Source organism: Gadus morhua, chromosome 18, assembly GCF_902167405.1.
Source record: "Gadus morhua chromosome 18, gadMor3.0, whole genome shotgun sequence".
In the NCBI taxonomy this organism is placed as follows: domain Eukaryota; kingdom Metazoa; phylum Chordata; class Actinopteri; order Gadiformes; family Gadidae; genus Gadus; species Gadus morhua.
In genome coordinates this window covers 24,071,156-24,089,930 of record NC_044065.1, presented here as the reverse complement: position 1 = coordinate 24,089,930, position 18,775 = coordinate 24,071,156, and the positions used below count along the sequence as shown (strand labels likewise).

General features: G+C 43.3%; 1 protein-coding gene across 2 annotated transcripts in view; it reads left to right on the top strand.

Annotated features, from left to right (window-relative positions):
* smarcd2 (SWI/SNF related BAF chromatin remodeling complex subunit D2) overlaps positions 1-18,608 on the top strand; it is a 47,454-nt gene extending 28,846 nt beyond the window's left edge. The window contains exons 6-13 of one of the 2 annotated variants that reach the window (XM_030340775.1): positions 597-692; positions 1,780-1,881; positions 2,236-2,397; positions 2,886-2,983; positions 8,105-8,240; positions 8,658-8,780; positions 9,896-10,054; positions 17,304-18,608. In XM_030340775.1, coding sequence (XP_030196635.1) covers positions 597-692; positions 1,780-1,881; positions 2,236-2,397; positions 2,886-2,983; positions 8,105-8,240; positions 8,658-8,780; positions 9,896-10,054 — 876 coding nt within the window. In that variant the 3' untranslated portion in view covers positions 17,304-18,608. The remainder of the gene's footprint in view (positions 1-596; positions 693-1,779; positions 1,882-2,235; positions 2,398-2,885; positions 2,984-8,104; positions 8,241-8,657; positions 8,781-9,895; positions 10,055-17,303) is intronic. The other variant, XM_030340776.1, reaches the window with a different exon arrangement.
* The last annotated feature ends 167 nt before the right edge of the window (positions 18,609-18,775 follow it).

Below are 18,775 nucleotides of genomic sequence, written 5' to 3'. Positions count from 1 at the left end.
GCCCAACCGACAACCAGGACAGAAATGGCTTTCTGTTGAATCTGTCCTAGTCCTATTTATTTCATTTTCTTTCTGGCGGTGTTAAGGGTAGGAGAGCAGGGATGGGCGGGAGACGAAGAGTCCTGTGTGGGAGGAAGGGAGGGCGCTGGGTTGCGCAACCATGCGAGTTTGGCAGGGCTGAAGCAAGCTGGGGGCACAGGGTGCAGCCGTTAACACTCTGGTGCGCTCTGGGTTCCTCCCATCAGCGTCTCCTCCCGGTGTGGTCAGAGCCAAAACATTGCAGCTGTGCTCGCTGTCACAACTCTTAACGCAAAACAGCCTCTCTTTTGGTATTGCTAACAGTGTTGTTATGCAGCCCAGCGTTGACATGTAGCTCCGTGTTTATTTAGGGAGATAAGCTGGTCAGTTTCAAGTGTTTTCAGCCAGGAATGGAAAAACATCCAAATTATTGTTTTTCTCTTTATTTGTGGCGTTCTACTAAAAATGGTGTCGAAATTGGCATTAGGGATTCAGAAGGACTAAGGGGAATGTTCTGTTTTTGTTTTCCTATTCATCCTTGTCTATTTCCCTTTTTTATTTTATCCTTTTGTCCGTAGTCTGGGAAGCAGAAGAGAAAGTTCTCGTCGTTCTTCAAGAGCCTGGTCATCGAACTTGACAAGGAGCTATATGGACCTGACAACCACCTGGTGGAGGTACTTGGTTCTTCCTCCTTAAAGGGGCCTACACACCGCTCAGACTCAGTCCAACGGCCAACTGCCTTATCCGACGACTCTGTTGCCTCTCGTCTGCTCCGTTCGGCAGGAAAGTTGCATTCAAACAAACCGCACCAACTACTGACAACTGACAACTACACAGTAGCGTTTACGCTCAGCGCTTGGGTGAGATGCAATAATTCTCCTTAAAATCGGGTGGCGGTAGTCCGCCCCTCCCACCCACCGCGCTGATTCTCTTGTTGTGCTAGCAGCACACAACCAATCAGAGGCTCCGATCCCCAAATGCCAACACTCTCAGACTTTGCATGTTGAATCGGACATGACACCGTCCACGTGCTTCAAAAAGCTTCCAACATAGTTGAACACACAGAACAGATTTGTTTCCGAACTCGTCAGTCTCCCCAAACGTTTCAGATGAGCAACGGTTGGGCCAGTGTGTAGAAGCCTTAACACCTCCCTCATCTTCGAACAGGACTCCTCTCCCGGTATGAATGATGCAAGTATGTGAATGAGGACTTATGGCGTGGAATGGTAAAAACAATGCCCTGAATGGACCCTGTCCATGTAACATTCATCTGTATTTAGCAGTGCTTTGGGTTGGTTTGGGTTCTTCTCCTTATGAAAGTAACCACATCCATTGTCCGACCAAGAGCATATGTCGGACCTAGTCATGAGGAATTATTGTCATTCGTACTCACTAGTAGAGGGAAGTAATTGGACTCCTAACCCTCCCTGGAATGATCTCCCACTGAATCCCCCCCTCTGGGTCCTCAAGAGTTATTCCCTGTTAATTAAGGGAGGTTATTATTATTCTTGCCTTTAGGGGGGCTAGGATTAGGGAATGTCAAACATATACAGCCTGTAAAACCCTTTGAGACTGGAACTGTTATTGACAGCTATAACGATACACTTGCTATGACGTGCAAAAGATATCAAGCCTTCATGGATTCTTCCTAATATGACTATTTCGTTTTGACTCATGTTGCACGGGGCTCTTTGGTCATGGAGTCTACCTATAATGACTGTGTAGTTTTGACTCAGTCTTTTGTCTTCTCTTGCTGGCCAGTGGCACAGAATGGCCGCCACTCAGGAGACGGATGGCTTCCAGGTCAAGAGGCCCGGGGAGATCAACGTGAAGTGTACCCTGCTGCTAATGCTGGACCACCAGGTCACACGCGCGCACGCACGCACGCACGCACGCACACGTACACACAATGTGAGATCTTTATTTAATACTTGTGTGTCTCACCTCCCTCTCTCCTTGTATACCTCCCTCTCATTACATTTATTTAGCTGATGATGGTATCCAAAGCAACTTATCCAAGCAAAAAAAAACAGAAATTGCAAGAATTCTGGGGGTACATGAAAATACATGAAGCTTAAACACTTTGGGTTCATCACATCTGACACACTTGAACACATCTGGGAGCATCAGATGAGGCCCCCATAGTGAGGGAGCAGCTGGCGGTCAGCCTAGTAGACGAGGTGCATGGTCTGACCCTCTCCCCCATTCACCCCCCAGCCCCCCCAGTATAAGCTGGACCTGCGTCTGGCCAGGCTGCTGGGCGTCCACACCCAGACCAGAGCCAGTATCATGCAGGCGCTGTGGCTGTACATCAAGACCAACAAGCTGCAGGACTGCCACGAGAAGGAGTTCATCAACTGTAACCGCTACTTCAGACAGGTACCACTAACACAGCCATAATTCACAACACATCCACCAACACATCCATAGTGCTGAACTGCAACCGCTACTTCAGACAGGTACCATGTCCACTAACACATCCATAGTGCGCATCACATCCAGAACACAACACATCCAATAACACATCCCAAGTGCGGTACCAGGGCAGGAACACCTTTAAGAAGGCAGGAATGGACCTTTTATAGGAGGAATATGACTAGGGTCTGTTGAGCGTATTGACCGGTTATTTTGGTAGTGTGGGCTGGATGGTTGGTTACTGATTGGTTTGTGGGTTCATTACTTGGTTTAATATTGATTGATTTTGGTTTGGTTAAAAATAGACTTTGACCGTGCATTTATCCTATCTTCATTTGACTAGTAAAAGACAAAACGACAAAAAAACACAACCCAAATGAGATCCAGCGCAATGACCCCTGCGAACTCCATTTGGGTGGTTCACTATATTGATGCTCTCCACCTGCTGGCAGATCTTCAGCTGTGCTCGTATGAAGTTCTCTGAGATCCCCATGAAGCTGGCGGGTCTGCTGCAGCACCCTGACCCCATCGTCATCAACCACCTCATCAGGTAGGATCACATCACTCTGCTTCTGAAGTGGTTATTAAAGCCCTCATCCGGGCATTACCCTGCTCTAAATTAAATGGACATCGTTTGGCACAAGCTTTTATCAAAAGTGAATCCATAGTGAGGCTTGGAACCATCACTGTTAAGCTGGGCTACATGGGGGGGAGGAGACAGACTGTCCATTTAGCAGCCTGACCGCATGGGGGTACAGACTGTTGGCCAGCCTTCTAGTTTTGGCCCTGATGGACCTATATCTTCTCCCAGGGCAGTGGTTGAAAAAGGTTGTGTGCTGGGTGTAAATTGGTCGTCAAGAATGTTTTTCATTCGGCGCATGCAGCGGGAGGTGTACTAAGTCTTAATGTCTGGAAGGATGACCCCAATGATCTTCCCTGCTGCTCTCATCACTCTGTGTATGGCCTCCTTCTCTGCACTGATGCATCGGGCAAACCAATCCAGTAACCATTGGGCCTAAAAAATTTTTTTGTTTGGTTCCGGTTTCCGACCGACCCTGTCAATTTATGTGCGACCCAAATTATTTTATGAGTTTTATAAAAAAAAAATAATAATTTTTTATGTAATTACGTTTTGGTATAGCACCTCTATAATTACGTTTTGGTACAGCACCTCTTCATTCTGTACAAGGATGAGCGAATTTTCTCGTTTTTAAATGAAAACAACCTACCTATCATTCGCTGCCGCTGGAAAAAATAAAATAAATTCCCTACCTACCCATGACCTCAACTGACAACCAACAGGAACCAAACTTTTTTTTTTTTTAGGCCTTAGGTCAGCTCACTCTCCACTGCATAGTGGTAGCACTGCTCCACTGCCCCAGAGACCAGCTTCCTGAGGAAGTAGAGGCGTTGTTGGGCCTTGGCTGTGGCAGAGCCAATGACTTTCGTGGGGAGTGGCTCAGTTGTCCGGTCTTACGGAAATCAATAATACGTCATTGGGCTTTTTTCTGTTGAGGACCAGGTTGTTGCTACCAGCAGTTGGACTTCTCGCTTATATGCAGCCTCATTATTCCCGGTGATGAGGCCGAGCACTGTTGTGTCGTCGGCAAATTCTATTACGTGGGTGGATGGGGAGGAAGAGCTGCAGTCGTATGTGAAAGTGTGTAGAGAAGTGGGCTAGGCAAACAACCCTGGGGGGACCCGGTGTTGAAGGTCATAGTGGAGGACGTGTGCTTGCCTGCTCTTACTGTACGTTCACACCAAAAGCTATAAAGTGTCTCGAGCAATAAACGCCCATTCACTTTCTATTAGACATGTGCGATAGGAGCAATAAAACGCTTGAGCGATAGCTTTAAAGCTGTAAAGCTGTAAATGAGAGTTGAAAACAAACAACTCAATGCAAATGAGCTAGTAGCATTTCGGCTGTAAACGACCGCCAGCCAATCTGAATGTAGATGTCTCTCGCCGGCGTGGGTCCCAGTTAACATACGCGCAATTCGGTTCAATTCAGTTTAACTTTATTGTCCCAAAAAGGGAAACTTGTCTTGCAGTCTAGTACACATAGAAAACACAATATACACAAGGACACACGACAAAGAGATAGACGCAGGCTAATTTAAGTTAAAAAACGGTCATACTTATCTAGTCATCAGATTCACATACATTTACAGGTATGTGCAAAGAATTGTGCAAATTGAGCAAACGAATTGCGCTATGGATTAAAGAGTTCTTTGTCCTATTGGACTTAGAAAGAGGGACTCTTAGTCGCCGGCCTGAGGGAAGGGCCTCAAATGAACAATGAAGGGGGTGATTTTTACAGTCCAATATAGACATTGCTTTCTGAGTAACCTGCTTCTCATAAATGTTCAGCAAGGATACTTGTGGACTAGGGCCCGACCGATTTATCGGCCTGCCGATTTAATCGGCCGATCATAGCCTTTTTGAAAATAATCGGCATCGGCCAAAAAGACGCAGATTACAACCGATTTATTATTTTTTTTAAATGTTATTGCGCTTAGTATCCTGCAGATTGCGCTCCTACTCGCCTTGCTAACTAACAACTTTAGCTGGAGTAAAAAAGAGGAGATTGAATTTTACCGTACAACATGAAAGCACGCTCGCTCAGGCAGCTGCGCGCTCACCTCACCAATGTACACAAGACGCGTTGTTTGAGCATGTTGTGCCTGTTTTTCTTTAGGTCCCAGGCCATAACAAATTAACATTTGTTATACTGTAGACTCTAACGGTGAGACCATACTGCTCAGCACGCACGCGTTAGTCACTGCTCACGAGCGCAGCACATTGGGAGTTAGTTATTTATTTTACATTTTACATTACACTCATTTTTGACTGTAAATGTATTCTAAAACACTCAAAGGTTCTGCATTCAATTCACATATTCGTCAAAAGTGTTTAAAGTATATTTAAGGTATCAAAAACTACGTTTTATATGCTTTTTTTTTTTTTTTTTTTTTTTTTTTTTAATCGACCGATTAAATCGTAATCGTAATTTTTCTCTGAAAATAATCGGCATCGGCACTCAAAAATCAATATCGGTCGGGCCCTAGCCAATCAACTTCCCAGCCACCTTCACAATATGGCTGAGGTTGTTTTTTGTCCCCAAGACTGATGCCCCTAGCCTGGCTCCGCCCGCCTAAGTACTTCCGCTCAATTTGAATTTCCCTTCAGTACTAGGTCTGGACCTGCTGTATGTAATTTGGTTTTCTGGTGCCGTCACAGCAGCCACCAATCAGCGAACAGAGGGCGTGTCTGAGAACAATGACGATAAAGTCGTACGCCAGTTTGAGTTGTTGTTGTAGGTCGGCAGTTGATTTACAATGTGCAATTTTTCCCTGATAAATTAAATTCGACGAACAAAACCTGCAGCTGTCGTTGACGGACATTTTCGTGCAGACGCGCAAGGTGTTTGGTTTGTGTACAACCTGCGCGTGATTCCCGGCGCATGAAATACGTCACAACCAAACGTTAGCGATTGGTTATGGCAGATCCAGAGTGGCACTGGGCAGATCCAATCCTTTTAAACTTCAACAGACACCCGCCTTCAAGTGAGTTAACGTTTGTCAATTGATTAGGTCCAGACTCTCTGTACAAATGAAATGAAGTGAAGTACGAGAGTCTGGTAGAACTATGATGCAGGCTATGATGCCCCCATACCAGGCAAAAAATGAAAAAGTGCGAACAGATTCTATAAAAGATTTATAAAATAAAGACAACATAACCTTATCGACATTGAAGGAGTTAAGCTCAGAAAGAAGTACAATCGTTGTTGCCCCTTCTTGCAAATAGTACGTCAAATTTGAGTTTCTTGTCTATCATTGTTCCCAGATATTTATACTGGTCAACCATCTCTATGCAGTTTCCATTTATGTATGTAGGTGGTGGAGAACAAGATTGGTTTCTTCTAAAATCAATGGCCATATTTTTTGTCTTTGAGATGTTAAGATGAAGAAAATACTTGTCACACCAACTGACAAAATCATCAACCACTGGCCCATGCTGAGATTCATGTTTATGCAGTAAACTAACAATAACAGTCATCAGCAAATTTCAGGATGTGTCTAATATGCTGACTTCTACAGTCATTAGTGTAGAGGATATACAGTAGAGGGGAAAGTACAAAACCCTGGGAGGGCCAGTGGAAGAGACACGCCTTTCCGAAAGACAACCATTTACCTTTACTCGTTGTTTTCTGTTAGTTAAGAAATCCATAATCCAGCTCACAAGATTACTCTCAAGATTAATATCTGTTAGTAGTTTACTGACTAAAACATGTGGCTGGATAGTATTAAAAGCAGAAGAAAAATCTAAAAACAAAAGCCTGGTGTGTGTGCCCGGACCATCTGTACAGGAGATTTACCGTAGCAGTGTAATCTGGGCAAGGGCATCCTCCACCCCTCTTCCAGCCCTGTGTGCAAATTGCCTTGGGACCAGGGCCTCACCCACCCTTAACAACAAAAGACACTTCACAATCTTTTCAAATGACATGACCAGTGAGGTCAGTGCCACTGGTCTGAAGTCATTTAAACTCTTTGTAGTGTTGCTCTTTGCCACTGGAACAATAATGGACTCCTTCCATGCCTTTGGGACCCTTCTCTGTTCCAAGGACATCTCAAAAATATCAGTGAACACCCCGCAGAGCTGTTCTGAACAGCACTTTAACAATCTCCCAGTAATACCATCTGGACTCAGACTTTTATTGACCTTATTTCCCTTAAAAACTGACCTAACATCTTCTTGTGTAATTGAGAATGGTGTGGACTTTACCAGAGCTTGCTCTGAAAAAGTATTCAATGCTTCAGATAAATCGTTATCACTCTTATACATTGGGATATGGGCTGGCTTGTTTTGTGTTTTATGCAAACCTGTCATTCTTTTAACACCATCCCATGCTGCCTTCAAGTTGTTACTTCCCAGTCTCTCCTCTATCTTATTTTTATATTGTAATTTAGCCCTCTTTATTTCTGCTCTGACCTCCTTAGTTGCCTCTCTATTTTCATCCTCATCCCCATTGTGAAAAGCACTGTTTTTTCATAAGCACTTGTTGCAGGGAAATAGTGACCCATGGCTTATTATTTGCAAACACTTCAACATACATATACCAGTATCTTGCCTACCAGTATCTTATCCCTTCAGAAGCATTTATATCGAAATTAGAAGATACGATTAACATACCGTGATATAATACCGTTACCGTCTATGCCTCAAATCATTCGATAAGAAGATGGTGAGAAGCTGTGTTTTGAAAGGATTGGCCTTTAGCCTGGATCGCACTCCCCCGCGCTTGCCTCTCTTTTGCTAAGTAGCCTATTGGGTACGCTATACTTAATATCTTGTATATATACGCAGATGCAGATAAAAATGAGTGCTCTCATGCCCTTTGATCCTTTGCTTCCAGTGAAGTGAATCTATCTGGTGAAGCTGGGTGTGGATTGGTTCATCTCCTGTCTCTTTTCATCTTGCCGGGATGAGACTTTTTTCGCACCGATGGACCCTCCAACTTTTCCTAAAATAACTGAAAATCCAAAAGCTAGGCTAAATGATCAAAACTTGTCCAAAATGACCTAGCTAAGCTAAAGCTCAAACAGCTGTATCTACTCTGTGGTTATGTTTCAGGATGTTGTATGTTTTTCTTATTGTGACGCTGACATAGTGTGGAGTCGCTGGAGCAGAAGAAGACGGCGTGCTACGACATTGACGTAGAGGTGGACGACCCCCTGAAGGGCCAGATGAACGGCTTCCTGTCCTCCACCACCAACCAGCAGGAGATTGCCGTGCTGGAGATGAAGGTACGCACACTTCTCCCGCAGAAACGGAAATGCAGGACATGAAATACAAATGCTATACAAACGGACGGTAGATATCAACAGTTTCAGCTTTCTAGTTTGCATATTCAGCCACAAAGGATAACTTGGGAGGCGGCCCTTGACCCTAAGCACCAGGGGCCCGAGGACTGGCGTCGGCCCCAGCATCCTAAGCATTTGGCTGAGGCTTTATATAAAACCAATCTGAAAAGGATGGTTATAATGCTGCGACTGGGCCCCCCAATGTGGGCCTTCGCTTCACCTCTTCAGGCCCAATCAATGGGTTTATTGTGTGAAGCAGAAAAACAAGGACACCGCTTGGTAATGCTGAATACTGGCTGGTCTTTTTAATAACATCCTCTATCCGCCATATTTATTCTCTCTCTGTGTTCCACGGTTCAGATCCACGAGACCATCGAGTCCATCAACCAGCTGAAGACCCAGAGAGACTTCATGCTGAGCTTCAGCAACCACCCCCAGGACTTCATCCAGGACTGGCTCAAGTCCCAGAGCAGGGACCTGAAGGTCAGCCCCCCAATCCCATGCCCCGGTCCAATGCACCTGTACCACGCTAAGGGGAAAGGCTTCCGAGCAGTGGCGGATGCAAAACGTGACAGATGGGTGGGCCTCAATCTATCTAGGGTGTTAAGACCAATCATTTATAGGGGGATTATTTGTTTATCAACACAGCGGAGTTCAAGTAACTCGGGGTCTTGTTCGCGAGTGAGGGTACTATGGAGCGTGAGATTGGCCGGAGAATCGGAGCAGCGGGGGCGGTATTGCGTTCGCTTTACCGCACCGGAAGGGAAGTCCGGGGCCCCCTGCCCCCAGCGGACGAAGATGAGATGGTGTGTGTGTGTGTGTGTGTGTGTGTGTGTGTGTGTGTGTGTGTGTGTGTGTGTGTGTGTGTGTGTGTGTGTGTGTGTGTGTGTGTGTGTGTGTGTGTGTGTGTGTGTGTGTGTGTGTGTGTGTGTGGACCAGCCATGGAGAGGATGTCTTTCCTGAAAGGCTGGTAGCCTTTAAGGAAAGACATCCTCTCCGTGGCTGATAGTGTCTTATATATATATGTGTATATATATGTATAAATGAATGATAAGGTAATACATAATTGGTAAGGTATAATATATCTGAGTTATAATATATATTGAGTGCCTGAAGAGACGTCAGCACCAAGATTCGAAATGCCTCAAAATTCTAAGCAACTGGGTGTTGCACATAGGGGTTGTAATACTCATAAAAGTAGGAGAAAAAAGAATGCGCTAGACCACCCATTATTGTTGTAAATCAATTCTATGAGGTCAAACAAATTAATAATAAACAGTAAAAAAGGGCATAATAGGGCCCCTTTAAGTGATTTCTTGCCCATGATCCATTGCTGCCTTTGTGAATGTCGGCACACATCGAATAATCGATTATTCGTTCATACCACCTACCGATTATTCGACCATGAAATAGGGGGGTCAAATGTTTACCTAACCAACTGTCACCCTTCAGACCTTCTGAATCGCTTGTGAACGTGTTCCTCAAGTATTGTTTGCACAGTTGACAAAGGCGAGCAGCTCCCTTTTCTTTACTGGAGGATTTCCTCCAGTGTGCTGTCCCATGATGTGACCCATCTCCCTGTTGTCTCTGTATCCCAGCTGATGACGGATGTGGCGGGGAACCCGGAGGAGGAGAGGAGGGCAGAGTTCTATCAGTCTCCCTGGTTACCAGAGGCTGTGGGCCGATACGTCTACTCCAAGGTAGCTTCCAACCTGTCGCCACTGCACCATTCTCAATATGGCTCACGAAACATTTAGGTACCTAAGAAACACATTTACCCACAATGTCTTTCATTTTCAATTGCTAAGAAACCAACCACTCTGTAGAGGATTTAATCATCTGTTCTATGCAAATAGGCCCGTAAAAACCCATGCACCGTTTCCTCAGCTACCAAGAATCCACCTTTTAGCTAAACTACGATTAAAAGATCTTCTCAGTGATACTGAGGTGTGCTAACCAGGGCTCCGAACCGGTTCAAGGAACAAAAACGAAAACGAACAGAATTTTACGAGGAACGGAAACTGCGCCGCCCGCTAAGCTCAGTTGTCACAAATTCCCACCACCACCCTGGCGAGAGGCGATTTGGAAGCAACATTTGCACTGAGCTCTATCTTCGACAAAGGTAACGTGAGCTAAATTAACCGAGTCCACTATATCGCCTTTGCATTGTTTCTTGTTGGTGGGCGTGCCCTTAACCCGCGTCCAAGTTTCATTGACATGATCAAACAGCCCGACCGCTCCCTGATGACAGCCCTCACTGCTGTCTACACACAGCTATTTGATAAGCGCCAGATTATAAAACACACATTTCAAAAATCGAGCCTGACTGTCAATAACAATGCGGGACAACGTCTCATTTGCAGGACGTGTACAAAGTAATGGAAATGCAGGACTGTCCCGCACAATGCGACACATCTGGTCACCCTATATCGACCCCAAAAATAGACTAGGCCCAATAACACTGCCGGAACGTTAAGAACGAACGTTATTTTACGTTCCGAACCGGTTCAGGAACGATATGTTGGTGGCGGAACGCAAGAACGAAAACGTTAAATATACCGGTTCCGTTCGGAGCGGAACGATTGAAAAATTATTTCGTTTTCAAGCCCTGGTGCTAACCTAGCAATGGAACCGAGCACACAAGCAAACAGACACACCCTCAGAAACACATACTTAAGGCCAATTTCCACCGGAATCGGCACGGAAGCGGCACGGAAGCGGCACGGCAGCGAACTGGTCGACGAAAATAATAGAAACCATTAAAGTCAACCTAGGCTATTCCACTGGATACGGCACCGGCACGGCACGGAATCGTCCCCAAACCGGCACTTCGTTTACGATACTTGCCTCTTCTATTTCTGAAAGTTGCCGGTTCGCTGCCGTGTCTCAGAACACGACTACAGCTAATCAGTTTGCCTTTGCTCATGAATATTCATGAGCTCACATCGATCCCTATGCAATTCACAGGGTATTGTAATATTATTACAGTAATATTACATATTATTAGTCTATCTATGGTATTAATAGCTAATCAGTGGCAAAGAAGAAATCACAGTCTGCGTCGATGCCTCGTAAGTCCATTGTCGCGAGTGGACGTTGCCATGACATCTAGAAATCATAGGTCTACCGTATTTAATGGGTTATGTGTATGGTTGATTATAACTTGTGAATAATATTGTATTAATCATTCTAATTACAATTCATACAGGCTATTATAATTCGGCACGTCTTGAGCCATCAGTCGGAATATGTCCGTGCCGCTTCCAGTGGGGATTGCAGTACGGAACACAGCCGCTTCGCTGCCGTGGCGCTTCCGTGCCGGTTCTGGTGTAAATTGGCCTTTACAATACAAAACACTGCCTTGCAACTCCTCAGTTTCCAGGGATGCAGATCACATACTGAAAGGCTTCATCGAGCACTGACTGACACTCCAGCCATGAGTCAGGGACTCTCTTCTTGGTCTCGGTTGTGCTGGCGGGGCTAGACTCTGTGTGTGGATCTAGACTCTGTGTGTGGATCTAGACTCTGTGTGAGGATCCAGACTCTGTGTGTGGATCTAGGGGCCATTCACAATAGGGGCGTTTGCCTGTTCCGTGCTGCAGGAAGATTCAGCACGATTCCCCCACTCCCCCCGCTGGCCCGTGGTCACACTGCTCCCAAAGGCCGTGGCCTGGGCACGATTGCTCCATCATACATACGTCATCACTTCATAATACGATAAATACGTCATCACCAAGCGTCCTCGCCGCCATAACAACAATGGAGAACAACAACGTGAATGCTGTCGTCGGCCCAAATTTCAAGTAAACACTCGACTTCACTATCGCACCAACGTAAACCCACTCGTGAACCGCTTGCCGCCATTGTTTAAAATGATTGTTGTGGGGAAGAAGGGCATGGACCTATAAGGAAAGAAGGGTCGCACAAGGACTACGTCATCCAGCTCACGTTGCGTATCCGCGCGTGTCATCTCATTAGCATCTGTACTTAGGCCACGGCACACGTCTCCCAAGTGTGCCGTGGCCAGGGGGCTGTTCCGTGCTGGAATACGGATGGCGTGGTCACACTAGCCAAACGTTCTAGACTTTAGTATGCAAATGAGCTCGGGCACGGGCCGTGGCCCTAGTGTGAGTGGCCCCCTAGACTCTGTGTGTGGATCTAGACTCTGTGTGTGGAATTAGACCAGGGTTGGACAACTGGCGGCCCGTGGGACGCCAGTTGCCCACTCAGTGCGGCCCGCAGATAATTAAAAATGTAATTTAAATTTAATTAAAATATATACTTGTATTAGGGACGTGCATTTCTGGCAAAAATAATATTCGATATTCGCTGAGAAGTATTTGAATATTATTCGAAAATCTGTCAATCAAGAACCCCCCACGCACGCACACACGCACCTCGTATACACGCACCCACAATGACACAGTGAGAGGCTTCTACGAATTGTATGAAATCAATCTGTTTATTTCAACAACTGCGCCATCAACATTCAACATCAAAATGATTTCAACGTGGGCTTAGGCAGATACGCCTTCATGCTCCGAAAACAGATCGCTATTTATTTTACTGAACATAGCCTGCATGACGGTGAACTAGACACGTCTTTAGCACACGTAAACTATGGCCAAAAAAATATCTTCACACGTGTCTTTTTACAATTTATTTGTTTCCAGCATTCATAGTGTTGATCAGCTGGGAAATAGTCAGCCGAAGACGTTGACGTCGCTTAGCAACCGAGGACGCTGGGATTGAGGTTAACGGACTACCTGCAGAGTGAAACGACAGAAAAAAATAAATCCACTTTCCTTGACAGGGGTCAAGGAAATTATATGCTTAGCAACAAAGAATTATCAAAAGATTATTCACCACCGGAAGTTGTGAAGGCACATGAGAGTGAACGGAGAGTTGAAGTCGTGACTTCAACTATTCGACGATCTTTGCCCATCCCTAATATATACAGGTCCTTCTCAAAAAATTAGCATATTGTGATAAAGTTCATTCTTTTCCATAATGTAATGATAAAAATTAAACTTTCATATATTTTAGACTCATTGCACACCAACCGAAATATTTCAGGTCTTTTATTGTTTTAATACTGATGATTTTGGCATACAGCTCATGAAAACCCGAAATTCCTATCTCAAAAAATTAGCATATCATGAAAAGGTTCTCTAAACGAGCTATTAACCTAATCATCTGAATCAACGAATTAACTCTAAACACCTGCAAAAGATTCCTGAGGCTTTTAAAAACTCCCAGCCTGGTTCATTACTCAAAACCGCAATCATGGGTAAGACTGCCGACCTGACTGCTGTCCAGAAGGCCATCATTGACACCCTCAAGCAAGAGGGTAAGACACAGAAAGAAATTTCTGAACGAATAGGCTGTTCCCAGAGTGCCGTATCAAGGCACCTCAGTGGGAAGTCTGTGGGAAGGAAAAAGTGTGGCAGAAAACGCTGCACGACGAGAAGAGGTGACCGGACCCTGAGGAAGATTGTGGAGAAGGGCCGATTCCAGACCTTGGGGGACCTGCGGAAGCAGTGGACTGAGTCTGGAGTAGAAACATCCAGAGCCACCGTGCACAGGCGTGTGCAGGAAATGGGCTACAGGTGCCTCATTCCCCAGGTCAAGCCACTTTTGAACCAGAAACAGCGGCAGAAGCGCCTGACCTGGGCTACAGAGAAGCAGCACTGGACTGTTGCTCAGTGGTCCAAAGTACTTTTTTCGGATGAAAGCAAATTTTGCATGTCATTCGGAAATCAAGGTGCCAGAGTCTGGAGGAAGACTGGGGAGAAGGAAATGCCAAAATGCCTGAAGTCCAGTGTCAAGTACCCACAGTCAGTGATGGTCTGGGGTGCCATGTCAGCTGCTGGTGTTGGTCCACTGTGTTTTATCAAGGGCAGGGTCAATGCAGCTAGCTACCAGGAGATTTTGGAGCACTTCATGCTTCCATCTGCTGAAAAGCTTTATGGAGATGAAGATTTCATTTTTCAGCACGACCTGGCACCTGCTCACAGTGCCAAAACCACTGGTAAATGGTTTACTGACCATGGTATTACTGTGCTCAATTGGCCTGCCAACTCTCCTGACCTGAACCCCATAGAGAATCTGTGGGATATTGTGAAGAGAAAGTTGAGAGACGCAAGACCCAACACTCTGGATGAGCTTAAGGCCGCTATCGAAGCATCCTGGGCCTCCATAAGACCTCAGCAGTCCCACAGGCTGATTGCCTCCATGCCACGCCGCATTGAAGCAGTCATTTCTGCAAAAGGATTCCCGACCAAGTATTGAGTGCATAACTGAACATAATTATTTGAAGGTTGACTTTTTTTGTATTAAAAACACTTTTCTTTTATTGGTCGGATGATATATGCTAATTTTTTGAGATAGGAATTTTGTGTTTTCATGAGCTGTATGCCAAAATCATCATTATTAAAACAATAAAAGACCTGAAATATTTCAGTTGGTGTGCAATGAATCTAAAATATATGAAATTTTAATTTTTATCATTACATTATGGAAAAGAATGAACTTTATCACAATATGCTTATTTTTTGAGAAGGACCTGTGTATATATATATATATATATATATATATATATATATATATATATATATATATATATATATATATATATATATATTAGTGCTGTCAAGCGATTAAAATATCTAATCGCAATTAATCACATTAATGTCATAGTTAACTCTCAAATGTTTTTTCTATGCTAAATATCCCTTGATTTCTTTGTCCCATTAATTTTTCTCATTTTAATGCTCTTATCAACATGGAGAAGTGCATCGGCTTGCCTTGTGCAAATGTTTTTTTATTGATAACAACATTGGCATATACTGATCAAAGCAGGACGATACAAAAAAAAAGCCTATATTGCAATTAAACGATGAACATAGAAACATAGTGCCTTGAACATAGCAGTCAGGCTACTGCTTCTTTGTTTTGAGCCAAAAAAAAAAATCAAATAATAAATTGCGTTAATCACGCGATAAAAAAATGAACGCTGTTAAAATTGGTTTGCGTTAACGCTGTTAATAACGAGTTTAACTGACAGCACTAATATATATATATTAGAGCTGTCAGTTAAACGCGTTATTAACGGCGTTAACGCAAACCAATTTCAACGGCGTTAAAAAAATTATCGCGCGATTAACGTGATTTTATTTAAAAAAAATATATATATATATATATTTTTTTTCTTTGGCTCAAAACAAAGAAGCAGTAGCCTGACTGCTATGTTCAAATTGCATTTGTTCAAAGCAGTCGTTTAATTGCACTATAGGCTCTTTTTTTGTATCGTCCTGTTTTGATCAGTATATGCCAATGTTGTTAATAAAAAATCATTTGCACAAGGCAAGCCGATGCGCTTCACCATGTTGATAAGAGAATTAAAATGAGAAGAATTATGGGACAAAAAAATCAAGGGATATTTAGCATAGAAAAATAATTTGCGATTAATCGTGAGTTAACTATGACATTAATGCGATTAATCACGATTAAATATTTTAATCGCTTGACAGCTCTAATATATATATATATATATATATATATATATATATATATATATATATATATATATATATAATAGTCAATAGTCACTTTTCCATCTAAAAGTTGAAGCGAATCTTTAGGAAGTTTGCAAAAAAGAAATTCGAATTAGGTGCGTTTCCATCAAGTGGTTGGAGCGGAAAACGACACACATTCCAGGGCTTGTCGTATCTTTTTGATAACATGCTCTCTCTTAGGTCCTGATATATAGTGGAATTGCGTTGTTGTTTTCCATCTATAATAGCTGTAATGTTTTTTTCTACGATGACGGCAAGGAAAAGTGTTACCTCTTCAGCGGTCCACACGTATCTATTATTCACATTGGCCATCTGTTCCATGGACATATTTAAAGGATACATTGTACATATTTATAATTCTAAATTCGTCGCAGCCTTTATACCACAGATACTCTAGGTCTAGGGTCTATAGCATATAACCGTGTTAGTTACATAGTAGGTATATCAGGGATTAATGGACACGGTATAATTAAAGGATTTAAACATAGACTTCCAATAGCATGTGTGTGTGTGTGTGCGCGTGTGTGCTATAGGATGTCTATGCATACAAACACTTAAATATATATATATATTGACGCTACAAGTTGATCAGCAGTGAGCAGTGTTGCAATGGCCGTTCGTTATGCGGAAATCGGAAAGTTGTTGTCAGTCCTGTGTGTTCAATGTTCCATACATCACCCGACCGGAAACGGAGAGGGGGGTCGTTGTAGTCTTTTCCCTTGGTTCTCTGTATCAACAGTAGGGCTAGACAGTAGGGCTAGAATGAAGACTACAACCAACCCCCCCTTCCCTTTCCGGTCCGGTTTCATTTACGAAATGCAGATTTTACCAAATAAAACACGACAAACTGTATTTCGCTACGATCCTTGATGAGGAACATCAACGAACACCACTAACCACTCCATGAGTTTCACAATTCTGAAAATGAAGGTTAAGGGGTGTTTTTGAAGGCCCATAGCCAGCCATTGTGAAGCAGGCAGGGGCGATTTGAAATTAGCCAAATACTGGAGACAGGACCAATATAATTTTTTTTTTGTGTTAACCACTCTATTTCATCCTAGACAAACCAGAAAGGGGGCTCAATGTTACAAATACCGGAATTGTCCTTTAAGTCACCACTAAAACTACTACAACTGCACTGAATATATGATTTATGACTTAATTTTGTGCCATCATTGAATGATGTATATGAGCCATTTGTACTGGAAGAAATACTACCACTCACGTGGCTACAGGCATATATTTATACAAATATTTTGTTATTTAGAATTATTTTGTAGCTTCTATCATATCCGATTAGCTGAAGTGTGTGGTCATGTGGCCTTCTGATGGTGATGATGAAAAATCGTGGCCCTCTTTATCATGAAGGCTGATCTATACTGTGTTTGAATCTAGACTCTGTGGATCTTGACTCCATCTTCGGTTTCAGGTGCAGCAGCGGAGGCAGGAGCTGGAGCAAGTGTTGGGCATTCGGCTCACTTGAGCACATGGCCGATCCAGCGTTCTAGATTTCTCAGGCCTTCACTTCCTCTTTTTGGGATTTCCACACGTTCAGTGTTTCTGCTAGATTTGTTCTTTTGTGTAATCCTTAATCCGATTTTTGCTTTAAATTGCCAAACAAGCTCACGTTTTATACGATTATCTTGTGGAACCAAGGGCCAGCAGCGTTTCCGTGGTTATCTCGCCCGTTGCCATGGTTTCTAGTCCCATGATAATAATTTGACCACATACTTTTTGGGGGCCATTCTGTGATATTATATATGAAATATATAAAAAATAGTTTGACATGCTTTATTCACTTTTTAATGTTGAACCTAAGCCAGGTTCAGGCCGACTTGGCCTTGTCTCATATGTATGTGGTACGGTGTGCTGAGGCAGTGGTGCTTCCTTTCCTGCTATTTTTGTGCGTGTGCGATCAGCAACAGTTGTCTTGTGTTGGTCCTACTTTGGAAAAGCCATACTCTGTAGAGGGAAATCCAAGCCAATTTTGTCATATCAGTGAGTGAGCGGGTGGGATGAAATTGGTGTTTATATCAGATATATCCATTTTATTGCAATGTTATGTACATGTTTGTGATTGGTTAAACAGTTTGGTTTATCTACTGATTTTTTTATTTCTTATGCAATATGCAACAATATTCAAAGGCATCTATGGAGGGTCTTGTTTATTTGTATTCTTTGTGAAAATCTGTTTTTAGGGGGGTCCACTTGTGTCCAGCTGTTCTGACTCAATAGAGTGGAGGGGTTGAGATTTTTTTGTACCACTTGAATGTTGCCGTGCTGTTCCAGTGTGTTGTGTTGAGTGTCCATGTCTCCAAGCCAGGAAAGGGAGTTCATGCTAGGCTAAGTCTGGGGGGCTTCCTGGAAGCTGTAACGCTTGAGTCGTATCCCCTGAGGTGGAACGCTTTTGATTACACAGGAATGTAAATGCAATCACATTGTAGTAATGAACCATCTCGATCCGTGGTTCGCCGTGTTTTGGAATCGTTCTATGTTTGGGGAAGGAATTGTGAAGCTAGCCGGACCCTTGGATGGGTCTAAACAGTCCATGTTGTAGCACTGTCTAAAACTGTTCTAATGAAACCGTTTGGACTTTGTGAAATGGTGCTGTTTAAGTTCTTTATTTTTCATATAAATGTTAATGAGAAATGTTTGCTTGTTTTATGGTTCATCAAATGAACCATATTATCTTTTTATACCTTTTTGATATATTTTAATAAAATATCCAACAGAAGATTCTGTCACAAATTATTATGAAATTGACTTATATAGGCTATACTGTTTTCTTTAGCAGGATTTTTTGTTGGTGCAATTCCAAAACTTTAATAGATGTAAAATAGGGATGATGAAGATATTAATGACGATACTTTTGTGGTTATTTTCTTAGGTTTTTCTTACTTT